The sequence below is a fragment of the Xiphophorus hellerii genome, chromosome 21, assembly GCF_003331165.1.
Source record: "Xiphophorus hellerii strain 12219 chromosome 21, Xiphophorus_hellerii-4.1, whole genome shotgun sequence".
NCBI lineage: Eukaryota > Metazoa > Chordata > Actinopteri > Cyprinodontiformes > Poeciliidae > Xiphophorus > Xiphophorus hellerii.
In genome coordinates, this window is record NC_045692.1 from 17,707,395 (window position 1) to 17,720,630 (window position 13,236).

The 13,236-nt window shown below is 40.5% G+C and overlaps 1 protein-coding gene and 1 long non-coding RNA gene across 18 annotated transcripts in view; both read left to right on the plus strand.

The window, feature by feature from the left end:
• The first annotated feature begins 550 nt into the window (after positions 1-550).
• On the plus strand, positions 551-3,012 carry myca (MYC proto-oncogene, bHLH transcription factor a). Of its 2 annotated transcripts, none has more exons than XM_032552085.1 (3): positions 551-757; positions 1,033-1,717; positions 1,972-3,012. In XM_032552085.1, exons 2-3 carry the CDS (start codon positions 1,066-1,068, stop codon positions 2,625-2,627), a joined length of 1,308 nt encoding a protein of 435 aa, XP_032407976.1. In that variant the 5' UTR covers positions 551-757; positions 1,033-1,065; the 3' UTR covers positions 2,628-3,012. The 2 variants fall into 2 exon arrangements, with proteins under 2 accessions (XP_032407976.1, XP_032407977.1); XM_032552086.1 differs by having other exon boundaries at positions 552-757; positions 1,975-3,012.
• Positions 3,013-3,737: 725 nt separating this feature from the next.
• LOC116711980 (uncharacterized) overlaps positions 3,738-13,236 on the plus strand; it is a 56,044-nt gene continuing 46,545 nt past the window's right edge. For 15 of the 16 annotated variants that reach the window (XR_004337379.1, XR_004337376.1, XR_004337380.1 and 12 more), the window contains exon 1: positions 3,738-3,949. This is a non-coding gene — a long non-coding RNA (uncharacterized LOC116711980). The remainder of the gene's footprint in view (positions 3,950-13,236) is intronic. The other variant, XR_004337388.1, reaches the window with a different exon arrangement.

Genomic DNA, 13,236 nt, shown 5'->3' on the forward strand with positions numbered 1-13,236 from the left:
GGGAAAGCTAAGCTATTCCTATTCTTAAATATTCTCAATTGTGGCTTATCAAAAAGGGCCACCAATTATTATTATATATTTACTTTGCAAATTTCACCTTCAACCAACCACCTGATCTGGCGTAAACCCAAAGAATTGGCCAGGATGAAGATGAGTTGATGGACTTTTGTGAACTTGTGTTGAAATTCTGCAGAGAAAATATAATGGTGCCCAGTCCTGACATAACGACCTGTCATTACTACCGTCTGTTAGTATTTTTGTGGGTCGTCAACACTACTATGACCCCTCCCACTCCCACAATAACTAGACCCCGTCTTTATCCTAAAAGAACAAAAAACATTGCAGCCATAAACTACATTTGCCGTTTGTATTGTGTCTTGTGAGAAGGAGTGAAGCCTTATCGAGTGTAAATTATTTTAGGTTTTGTAAAAGCGTCAAATAAAACCGGGTCGTGGCGCATTTTCGTCGCCGGTCACCATTTCGCGGGAAAAACTGGCGGAAGGATCCCAGACAGAGTGATGCGGCCCGCTTAAATAAGCAGCTGCAGAACGCGCAGTTGCTAGTATCACGCTGCTTTTAAGGCGCTGTGGGTCGTCCAGTCCAAGTCGCGTCTGTACGTATGCTTCATTACGTACCCACTACGCTGAGCTTTACGACGCCCTCCGTGGAAGGATTTAATGTCACAGCCGTCGTGGAATAACTTTCCTGCACGTTGTTTTTTAGCACCTCCGTTCGCCCACTGTGTAAAATCTGAAAGGTAAGGATGAGTGAGGATCTGCAGAGTTGTCATTGCGAAAGCGGGGGTTCCCCCTCCGGCTTTGGTACTTATTTTACTAACTGGTTCTAGTTTCTGCATGCACCTGCTGCAGCAGCACCTGTGCATGCATGCAACGCGTGCACTCGCACACACACAGGGGTCAGTGTTGTGGAGTGACCATGTGATGTTGCACACACTCTTGTAGGATCGGAGCCAAACAGCTGTTTGCTGCTACAAACCTAACCTGTATTTTGCTCTTCTTCTTCTTCCGCCAGCTTCGCAATAAGGAGAGCCCCATAACAGGAATCATGCCGCTGAATTCAGTTTTGGCGAATAAGAATTACGATTACGACTACGACTCGCTGCAGCCCTTTTTCTACTATGACAACGAGGAGGAGGACTTCTACCCGGAGCAGCCGCAACCTCCGGCGCCGAGCGAAGACATCTGGAAGAAATTCGAGCTCCTCCCGACCCCTCCCCTCTCCCCGAGCCGCCGGCCGTCCCTGTCCAGTCTCTTCCCCTCCACCGCCGACCAGCTGGAGATGGTCACCGAGTTCCTCGGCGACGACGTGGTCAACCAGAGCATCATCTGCGACGCAGACTACTCGCAGACCTTCCTCAAGTCCATCATCATCCAGGACTGCATGTGGAGCGGCTTCTCGGCGGCGGCCAAGCTGAAGAAGGTGGTATCGGAGCGACTGGCCTCGCTGCAAGCAGCGCGAAAAGACGCCGCTGCTGCAGCCGCTTCGGTGGATCCGGCTGCGGGTGCTGCGTGGAGGCTGAACAGCAGCTACCTGCAGGATCTCAACACGTCCGCGTCGGAGTGCATTGATCCGTCTGTGGTTTTTCCCTACCCGGTGGCGGAGACGCCCAAGCAGACTGCAGGGACAGTGCGCAGCAAGGATCTGGGGCTGGACACGCCGCCCAACAGCGGGAGCAGCAGCAGTTGTAGTGACTCAGGTAAGCTGAATGGGCGCTGCGCTAGAGGGGGCGCCAAAATGATGGCATTTTCTGTATTTAAGAGCAGTTTATGCAGTGAAACCCCCCCCTGGAGGGTGACTGGAATGTGTCTGCATTCACCTCAGAAAGTACTTAGCTGGCCCCTGGGCATGCATCATGCAGACACACCCCTCTCCAGAGCAAGGCTGCTGATTTAAATTTGAAGAGTTGCATGTTGTGATTGATTTTTTTTTTTATTATTCTTTTTTGTGTAGAAGAAGAAGAAGATGATGATGAGGATGAAGAAGATCAGGAGGAGGAGGAAGAAGAAGAAGATGAGGAAATCGACGTGGTCACCGTAGAGAAAAGGCACGCGGTGAAACGGTGCGACCCCAGCCCGCTGGAGAGCCGGCACGCAAGCCCACTGGTGCTGAAGAGATGCCACGTCTCCACTCACCAGCATAATTATGCCGCCCATCCATCCTTGAGGCACGAGCAGCCGGCTGTCAAGAGGCTGAAGCTGGAGAGCAGCAGCAGCATCACCACCGCAGCAGCAGCAGGAGGAGGAGGAGGAGGGGGAGTGAGCGGAGGGAGCTCCAGCAGGGTCCTCAAACAGATCAGCAGCAACCGCAAGTGTTCGAGTCCGCGAACATCTGACACCGAGGACTACGACAAGAGAAGGACTCACAACGTGCTGGAGCGCCAGAGGAGGAACGAGCTCAAGCTGAGCTTCTTCGCCCTGCGAGACGAGATCCCAGAGGTGGCCAACAACGAGAAGGCGGCCAAGGTGGTAATCCTGAAGAAGGCGACAGAGTGCATCTACAGCATGCAGTCAGATGAACAGAGACTCGTGTCACTCAAGGAGCAGCTGAGGAGGAAAAGTGAACTTTTAAAGCAGAGACTTGCACAGCTACAGGGTTCTCGTGTTTAAAAGATAACATTTAAGACTTGTTTTTCTTTTTTTTTGTTATGAAAGTTCAAGAATTGATGTACATTTGTTGCATGCAGATGTTCGATGGGTTGAATTATTTGGAATCTTTGATTTCAATGTTTAAACTGCCTCAACTGAAGTTATGGGTGGATAAAATATTTAAAAGTTTATTTTTATTAATAAAATGTTTAAAATGAGTCTGTCCTGTTCACAGACAGCTCAAAGTAAAATATACATTTTTATGTTTTGTAAATAGGTAATATTTCTTAAGAAAATGTATTTTTCAATTGCAAATGTCTGGGTGAGACTCACATTTTTTTGTTTTGTTTTCTTTTACAATATGTTCTTTGATCTCTTTTGAATTATAAAAAAATGTTTTCTTGAATTCGCCTCTTTTGTGTTGCACTAAACATCCAAGTGTAAACCAGAATGAAAAGAAGGTAGATCTGCATACAGGAGCCTTTATATCTGAGCTGGACAGATATGTGGGTGTGGTGATATTATTAAGGATACACATGTGATCTTAATCTAAAGGGAACATTTCATAAAAGGTGAACCTGAAACAATCTGAATTGTTTTTCAGTTAAAATGTAAAACCTGATAACTTCTAAAACATTTTTGAGCAAGGAATCCAAAGTGTGAGCTGCATGTGAGAGGCTTAACATCTTTTTATTAAATACACAAAATTGTATAGAAATAGTGAAATTTTTCTTAAATATTCCATAAAATTTTGTGCACACTTTTTGAAAATGTGCTCAGATTTTGTAACTTTAAGTAAGCATGTGTAAAACCATTTTACAAGTTTAAATATTAAAATATTCTACAGAATATTTTAAAATTCCGTAAAAATATTAGATTGAAATTTCGATCAAATACTGCTCGAACTTATACAATATTTCCATTAAAAGTTGCAAATTTAGATTAAAAAAAAATCTTTCAAGCTGTATTAATCCCTACTAAAATCAGTAGAGTAATTCAGTTCTTATAGTTGATCAATAAAATAAAACTTTATGCCTGATTTTCACGTAGAAACGTAGGTTCCACCTGTACGTCACACCTGACTCTACGTCAGTCTATCCCTCGAGCTGTTTTTCCAGTCTCGCCGTGACGTCACGCGCCCTATCCCAGCTCTCTCTGTGAGCGCGTGGTCCTGGTCGCGAGCACATGGAAGTGAGCTCGAGTTGAGACGCGTCTCTGACCATCACCATCGTGAAAACATTAGTAAAAAAAAAACCGGAATATGACCACAAAGATGGAGCATCAGGAGCTGAGACACAGCAGCGGGTTTTTAAACTAAATCTTCCTCTAAGATGCACGAGCAGGTAAAGCTGGTTTATCTTTCATGTCTACATCTTGTAAACTTCATATGAAGCGGTTTCTGGGAGCCTAGAGACCGCATGGAGGATTTTATAAACCGTGAATGTGACTCTCTACCTGCGTGAAGCGATTGTTCTCAGGAGGATTGTTGTGCTCGGCTTGCTCCGTCTCTATTGTCTGACCAACTCCTGGTAATGCTGCAGAGTTTGGAGCTCAGGCTCTTTTAAACATGCTGTTTTCAGATTTATTCCGTTTTTATGCTCGGGATGACAGGATTTAACAAAGAGAAAAGCTTGTGCTGCTTTCAACCATGGCTTTGTTTCTGCTGTTACTGTACAGCACAGTTCAGGATCATAACAAAAGATAACAATAGGCATCAGAGAGGAAATGCACATGGGTCCTGAATCCTCAGGTTTTCTTCATGGGTCGCATAAACCTTCCATGCTGCAAGCACAGATCTTAGAAGGTGTATTTTTAAACCATTTGTTGGTGCATATGTGCTGTAAAAAACAGTAAAACGGAATGGGGTGTAGCCTCAGTCAGACATGAGAGCAGGGGTGTCTCCAGAAAGTTTTAACATGGTGGCCAGATGGTGGTCTTGGTGCGGAGCTCCAAAACCAAAACCGCTGTAGAGGTGTTTCTATTATCTACAGGGAAGAATATGTGACATTACCAATTAATTAAATAATTAATGTAGATGAATAAATTAATACATTTCCTACATTCTACAGTGGATCACCAATATTCGTAGAGATTAGGGAGCACAGTCACCTGCAAATACCTAACATTCACAAATACTTGAGACCCTGTCTAAAAATGTTCATTAAACTCTAATTTAATAGTTCAAATAAATCAAAATTAGCTTAATTTGTATTAATAAGCGCTACACCTTAGGACTGTGACAGAAGCTAAAATCCACAGTCTAATTTAACTCTACTCTTCTTGGTACAACCAATCAGCATCAAGGAAAAGAAATAGCACTCCTGTATTGGTTGCTTTGCAAACGCCAACCAATAGCATGTCAATTAGCATTGCAGGAGTTCATTGGGTATTTAAAATGCTGTTGAGATTTTGTGTATCCTTCTCCTGACTGATGCCTTTGTACAGTGAGATCCTTTTGACCATATCTAACATCTGCAAACTGACAGAAATGAACAAATGTCAGGAAAATCCTACTAGAACAGCTGAACTTTATCTACGTTTCTTTATATTCTCTATAATTGATGGCAGGTGTTAACTCAAGAAAGCTGAAACGGGATAGAATTATTCTGAAATAAATTGTAGTTTATCGGTTACTTCAAGCTACTAAAGAAAGTTCCACAATCATCTGCATTCTCTCGAATGAGGTTTGGTCCAATGAAGCACCAATTTTAAATAAAAAGTTGCCATTTGAATGTTAAAAATCACATAGAAGCTATTATATCTTCCTCAGCGGCCACAACTGATGTACGTTTCAGCTAGCGCGATGCTAAAGCTCACAAAGAGAAGTGCGGACATTGGGATGATGCAAGATGTTTATCTGATGTTGTGCAGCCCTGCCTCGCAGCACACTGGAGAGCAGTAAGCTGTATTTTGGATGTAAAATAAGTAATATATTTTTCTATCCTGGTTACAACTGCCATTTCAAACCACATTTCTGTGGCCAAATTTTCAGCATATAACCAGGTCCTGCTCCACTAAAAATGCATGCGCTGAGGTTTAGCCCAGTTCTGTCAAACACTTAGGTAAGGTAAGGTAATTTTATTTATGTCACACTTTCAGCAACAAGGCAGTTAAAAGTATTTAATGTAACCTTCTTTCAATTGCCGATAAAAAACTAAAAATATATATATATATATGGCCAAAATCTTGATCAGTGTTACTGGTTTCTAAATCACAGGTTGGTTAAGGAGAAATAAACTGGAATCAGACAGTGAGTGGTTGAATTGTTCTTGCTGTACTGCAGGGCGAGTTTGAATTCCTATCAGATGTGTTAATTCCTCCACACATCATGATATAACCTTCTGTTTTTTACTAGTAAAGCAGACAGTTTCTTATGCTAATTTGATTGTGTTCATCTATTTTTATAAATCCGTCCACTCCGCTTCCTAACTAATTTCTCTCGGTTTGTGTTATCTCTGCACACCTGATACTTTAGATTTTGAATCTTGTGTCAATCAGGCAACGATCAGCCTGGAGCGATCAAACAAGCTCTGTAGAGGGCTTGTTTTTTGTTTTGTTTTTACCATGCTTTAACCTTTTGGTAGCTTAAACCAGTTTGTGTTGTTTCTAGTGTTTTCAGATATTAATATTAGAAAGCAGAGTGAAGGAAATGTTGGAAATTATTTCTCTTTTAAAGCTTTGCAGTATATTGTCTTTGTTGTCTTTGCTTGTTTGTTTTCTGGGATGCTTAAATTGCTTAATTAACACAACATGTGTTTGATGATGATCTCATGGTTTATAGATTTTGATTAGATAAGAATTATCCAGTAGCACATTTTCTTATGTTAAGTATTTAAACTGATTTGCATAGATCATCTTGTTCCAAGAAAAACAAAGAGTTAATTCCCTATTGTAAACATCCTGAATGTGTTTTTAGGAATCCCCAAACATTAGTATAAATAGTCAAAACCTCTATTTCCAAAGCTGCATCTGCACCAGATTTGGAAACAACTGTTGCATCAGAAATGGATTAAAACCTTTTTATCCTACAGCAGATTCACTCTTTGTGTCATCCAGATGGCCTTAAACGTGTCAACCGTCCCATAGAGTTTTTCTTCATTGTAATTTAGCAAAACAAAGAGAGATTTAACAGATTGTCTTCAATATCCAACGACTCTATGGATACATAAAGAGCAAGAGCTTATTCAAACTGAATATGGATTTTTGCAGTCAGAAGAAATGATTAAACCACAATAAAACAAACATACATTAAACATGGAAAAAAGTACCAGAGTGGCTTATTTGTGTTGTTAGAAACTTAAAAATCTTGGAAGTTGTGGTTAATATATTAATAAATCTGCAACTTTTTATCTTATTTTACATTTAGAACATTGCAAATAAAAGTACAAGACCAAGACATTGGCAACAATCCTTAAAGTCCTGCTTATTATAAAAGTCTTGCAGATAGAAATATAAGATTTGCATGATTTCCAGGAAACGTTCAGGAAGCTGAATTCCTCGCCGCAGTGATACATACTTAGAGGCTCGAGGACACAGAGGTCTGCTCTTATGTAATCTGACGGTATTTTTTCCATCCTGGAAGCTGGAATAGATTAAAGCATCTGATCCTCCTTAAAACGTTGCTTGTCTGCCAGTTGGATCTTTTCGCTCATTTTGCAGCATCGTTTTTATAAAACAACTTCACGCCCTGCTTCGCCTCGTGTGCTATCTGTCTCTGTGTCGTCAGTCAGTCAGTGGGGATGAATCTGCTGCTCGCTGCCAGCTTCAAGTCTGGTTTGGGAATGTGAGGCTTTTCAGGAATATGCTGCCACGTGGTTTGGACGGAGGAGGTCCACATGCTCTGCGTCCTGTGGTTCTGCAGCGGTTTTTAAGCATTTTGCAAAACATCTGTTTTTGAGCTGTCTAATTTAGTGCTTAGATGTTTATGTTCATTATTGTGTTGTATTTCAGGTGCATCTCAATAAATTAGAATATGTTTAACAAGTTTATTTCAGTAGTGAAATGCAAAAAACGAAACTTAGATACATATACAGTACAGACCAGAAGTTTGGACACACCTTTTAATTCAACGAGTTTCCTTTATTTTCATCACTATTGACATTGTAGATTCACACTGAAGGCATCAAAACTATGAATAACACATGTGGAAATATGCACTAAACAAAAAAGTGTAAAACAACTGAAAATACCCCTTATATTCTAGTTTCTTCAAAGTAGCAACCTTTTGCTGTGATTACTGCTTTGCACACACTCTGCATTTTCTTGATGAGCTTCAAGAGGTCGTCACCTGAAATGGTTTTCACTTCATAGGTGTGCCCTGTCAGGTTAATAAGTGGGATTTATTGCCTTATAAATAGTCATGAAAATAAAGAAAACCCATTGAATTAGAAAGGTGTGTCCAAACTTTTGGTCTGTACTGTAGTTATATATTTATTTATTAACTTCTTAGAGCTAATCAAACTACAACACTGCTGCACTTTATATAGTATTAAAGCAATAATATTTTTTAAATATAGAAATTTGGTCCTACTGAAAAGTTAAATCCAGTTTATTTCTACAGCATATTTCAGCAACAAGGCAGTTCAAAGTGTTTTACATAATAAAAACACCACAATTATCAATTATGAAACAATAAATAAACATTACATTTTATTAAATATAAAAATCATCAGGCAGATATGTTGATCAACGTTCCATTTACTGCTAATCAAAGGCAACTATAAACCTGTAGGTTTTTAGCTGTGATTTAAAGGAGTTCAGTTTTTCAGCTGTTTTGCAGTTTTCTGGAAGTTTGTTCTAGATTTGTGCTGCACAGAAGCTGAATCCTGCTTCTCCATGTTTGGTTCTGGTTCTGGGAATGCAGAGCAGACCAGAACCAGAATGTTGATACAACAGCAGCAGATATTTAATGTATTTTGGTGCTAAGCCATTCAGTGACTTATAAACTAACAAACATATTTTAAAGTCTTTTCTCTGACCTACAGGAAGCCAGTGTAGTGACTTTAGAAATGTGATGTGCTCTATCTTCCTGGTTTTAGTGAGAATGCCAGCAGCAGCGTTCTGGATCAGCTGCAGCTGTCTGACTGATTTTTTTTTTTTTACTGTACTGGTGATGACAGTAATAAATTAGACTAAAGATAAACGCATGGATGAGTTTTTCTATATCTTGTTCTTCAGGTGATTGAAGTCCCACTTTGTAACTGTCTTTATGTGGCTCTGAAGTTTCAGGTCTTTGTGAAGTATGTTTATATGCTGTACAGTATATACACTAAGTACTTCTTCAGAGCTGCTCATTATATATGAATTACTGCATGGATTAAAGTTGCTTTAATTGTGACCCTCAGCTTTTTTCCGTCGTTGGTTTTGGCATCTCATCTTCTTCTTGACAATACTCCATATGTTCTCTGTAAGGTGTAGGGTAGACTTTGATGGCCAAACATGATACTATGGACATTAAAAAATGGATTTTATGTGGTTTTGGCATATGTGTAGTTTACAACAGCATAGTACCATTGAGAGCATCCTCACCAACTGTATTACAGCTTGGTACGGGAACTGCTCTGTCTCCGACCGGAAGGCGCTGCAGAGGGTAGTGAAAACTGCCCAGTATATCGCCGGGGCACCGCTCCCTGCCATCAAGGACATCTACAGGAAGCGGTGTTTGAAAAGGGCCGGGAAAATCACAAAGGACTCCACTCACCCAGCACACACACTCTTTTCCCTCCTGCCCTCTGGGAGGTGTTACAGAAGCCTACGGGTCAGAACCACCAGGCACCGGAACAGCTTCTTCCCCACAGCTGTCACGCTTTTGAACGCCTCCTGACATAAAACATAAACTATAAGGACTGTACTCCCCTATCCTCTCATACAACAATAACACATGGACTATCCTCACACACACATCACAGACTGTTTTCTTCACACACACATACAACCTGTAAATTTTATCTGCCATTATTTATCTATAATCCATTCCCTAACATTCTTGTATATTCTGTATAATCTGTATAATCTGTGCATATAGCTCCCATATTTATATTTATACACAATATCTATATCTCTTGCTATAACCCCTTATAGTCCATACATACATAGTCTTGTACATCTGTAAATAAATATTTATATCTCGTAGAGGACTTCTGGATAGATGCAAACTACATCTCATTGCTTGTACTTGTGACAGTGCAATGACAATAAAGTTGAATTCTATTCTATTCTAAATACATCAGCCATGACAGAGAGGAATGACTATTGATTGTTGATGAGCTGCAATTACTATTTTTTTTATATAATGTTATTGGAAGCCAAAAAAGAACAGAAAACATCAGTGGGGTGTTCACTCACTCCATTGGACCAGAACCTAAAAGGGGAAGTTGAGTGTTTTGGTCCAACAGTACAGACAATCGCTCCTCAAAACTATTCAACTGGCTTCTGGTATTTGAGCAGTTGGGGCAGTTTTTCGCATAACAAACACACCCCAGACATTCTGACAGTGGCTCCGCATGTAGAAGGGGGAAAAAGTTTGCCTGAGGGACAAAATGAGGCGGAGTACAAAATGACACAATTCTTGTCACAAATGAAACACTGCTGCTGCTGGTGTGGTTCTCTAATGGTGGGACTACTTTGTCTTTGTCTTCAACTGACCTCGATGTAGCACCTTGCCGTTGTACTGGTGTAACACCACCATTTTTGGGATGGATTGAACCAGGTGTGACACACACATCCTAAAGCACGCACATTTCAACACTAAGTACACTAGGAAAATACTATGAAATCCTTGCTGGTTTGGCTCACATACCACAAACAAGGAACATATCTTAAATAAGAGTACACTAAGCCATTTATAAAACCTATCAGATTTATCCCCTAATGACCTAAAAATGAAATATAAAAGTCCAGAGGATTCTACATTAATTTCGCGCAACAACAGTCTTCTCAGGGTTGCAGATTTTAGGAACACTTTAGCCTGAAGCACAGTAACAATTGAATGTCATGGATAACTGCAGAAGGCGTTGATTTTGGAAAAAAGCTAATTATACCTAGCAAAATGAACAGAAGGTAGAGAGAAGCGTGTAGCATGTCCCCCCTAAGGTCTGTACACACTCTGCAAACACGGAGAAATTTGTTCTTCTACTCAAGGTGGCATAAAAAGAGCAAAGTCCTTTCTGGCAGGACATTTCATACTTCACAAGAACCCGAGTGCAGAACTCCTGGGAAGTCCTGCAGCATTTATTGGTAATAACTGCGCCCACTCGTAACATCTGACCAAACACACACTCGTCAAACAGAACAAAAGATAAAAGCTCTGAACACGGTTTGAGAATAAGCAAGAGCAGAGTGACATAGCAGATCTTTAGTGTAAACAAAATTGAGACCAAAGCAACAGACTAAAGACTTTTGTCATCCAGTTTTTGATAGAGAGGGAATAGAGAAAAACAATAAATTATGCAAATGTAAATCATTGTGCTTGTTTTAATTTATCATGCCATTAATTGATTTATTGCATTGCAACATGCCTACCGACAAAGTATTTAGATATCCTCTACAAAATAATCCACTAAAAAGGGAATTTTCTGCAAATATTTCAGGGTTACGTTCCCCACAAAATCAGATGCTGAACTGCAAATAGGCGGGGGTCCACTGTAAAACTCGACATGCTGGGTGTTTTCATCCTGTAACTGCTTGATCCTCTTCTTTTTGCTCCCTGCAAGAATCCTGACACAGCTCATGCCTCAGAATGACACGCAGCTTTAAACACACTGTGTTTGGTCTGAGTTTAGTCACAGTGAAGAGGAAACATGATCCCCTCAGACAGGAGCTCTGCGGTGCTGCTTAACAGGAATGAGGAGGGGGTGTAGACCGAAGGAGGACAAAGTGAGAAATACGAGGTCCAACCCAGGTTCCCAGGTTGTCCGGGAGAGATGAGTCACAATCTGCAGCCGGCGTGTTGGATTTTCTCGCTGTTGGTCCAGTTCAGGCATGCAGGGAGGAGAACAGACACAAACTGTTTAACTGACCTACATTTTATGTTTATGTGTCCTGCCACTGTGCGAGCGTGAGGGCTGGCGGTTGAAATGAAACATGCCCGCACGTTTATTAGGCCACTTTCCATACTCCCTTATGGAGCTGACAGCGAAGGAGGAGCTCGAGACGGATGGACCTCCTTTGTTGTTTTTATCCACATCAGTGAAAGGGTGACACCCACGTGTTGCAATGATGCCAAACATGATGAGAGAGTTTCAGAGCTCCTCCAGAGTGTTGATGTAAGATTAGATCCTAGGTGGAAGTTGTAAAAATTCCTGCTTGGTCAAAGTTCTTTCATATCTTCCGTTCTTTCGACACACTTTATGGCGCCTGATGTGTTTGAAGGAGCGGCAGGGCTGCAGAGTAACAATAAAACCACTCTTCTAACAACAGAGGCTTGGACTGAAACTTTTTTATGCTCTTAACTGGAGTTAGTGTTCATCCTCAATATATCTTAAATTTGTCAAATATCCAAAAATCTCCTTTCATATGTAGCTTTTTGGTAAATGGGATAGAAAGATTTCCTTTCCTTTCCTTTCTTTATAACCTATAAGAGTCAAATTTTTTTACCCGTGGATGGAAAAGAATAGAAATACTTTTTATTGTTCCACAGTGGGGAAATTCTTGTGCAATAGCTGCAAGGCATGTAAATTCACACAAATATAAAAATATAAAATATATAAAAACAGAATTACGGATAAGATACAGTGTAGTTATGCCAAAGTTACAACATAAAATATTGGGTAGTAATTAAAAGGTACAACTCTGTTCCAAAGGAATGTGCATCTGAAAAGATTTAGTGAAAAAAATTACAAATTGTGCTTGTATTTGGGTATTAAAAGCAGTCTATTAACGTAAAACTGTTCAAACAATAGAGATGTACAAAAACCGGCAGGTATGTAAACACATTAATTTGTTGGGAGCAGTAATGGTTATAAAATCTATCAGTTGTTGGGAGGAAGGATCTACGATGACACTTCTTTGTTCACTTGGGATGCAGCAGTCTGTCACTGTAGGAGTTCTCCAGTGCAGCAACAGTTTCACACATGGGGTGGTAGACTGCCCTCTGCAGTCTAAAACACCTCAGCCTTCTCAGCAGGTAGAGTCTGCTGTGACCCTTCCTGTAAAAAGTGTAAAGAAACAAAGGCAGAGACAGAATTAGGAACCAGCTCTTCCGTCAATCATAATTTATTTATATGCATTTTCAGCCAAAAAATCTGGCAATTCTGAGTGATGTGACATAACAAACAAGCAAAGACCATTACAAACAGCAGTTTATGATATTCCAGTTATTATTAATCACAGGCAACTCTGAACAAATGGGTTTATGACCTAGGAACTGTGTGTTTCAGCAGGAAAATAACAACTGAATTCTGCTTCTCCGTGTTTGGTTTTGTTCCTGGAGCTGCAGAGTAGATGAGAAGGTTGATACAACAACAGATATTTAAAAGGCAAGGATGTCTTTTTAACCATGTGGTCTGACAGAAATTCAAAGGGGAACAGCAAAAGCAAATGATTTGGATTAGCAGAATTTGTCAACTGATGGTTTCATGTAGGACATGTTACTGTGGAAAATAATCTCTGCTGCCCAGATGTGTTAAAATGT

Coding starts and splice junctions, on each gene's coding strand:
- myca (XM_032552085.1), top strand. CDS start 1,066: ATGCCGCTGAATTCAGTTTTGGCGAATAAGAATTACGATTACGACTAC. Junction 1,718..1,971: donor CAGCAGTTGTAGTGACTCAG/GTAAGCTGAATG, acceptor TTTTTTGTGTAG/AAGAAGAAGAAGATGATGAT.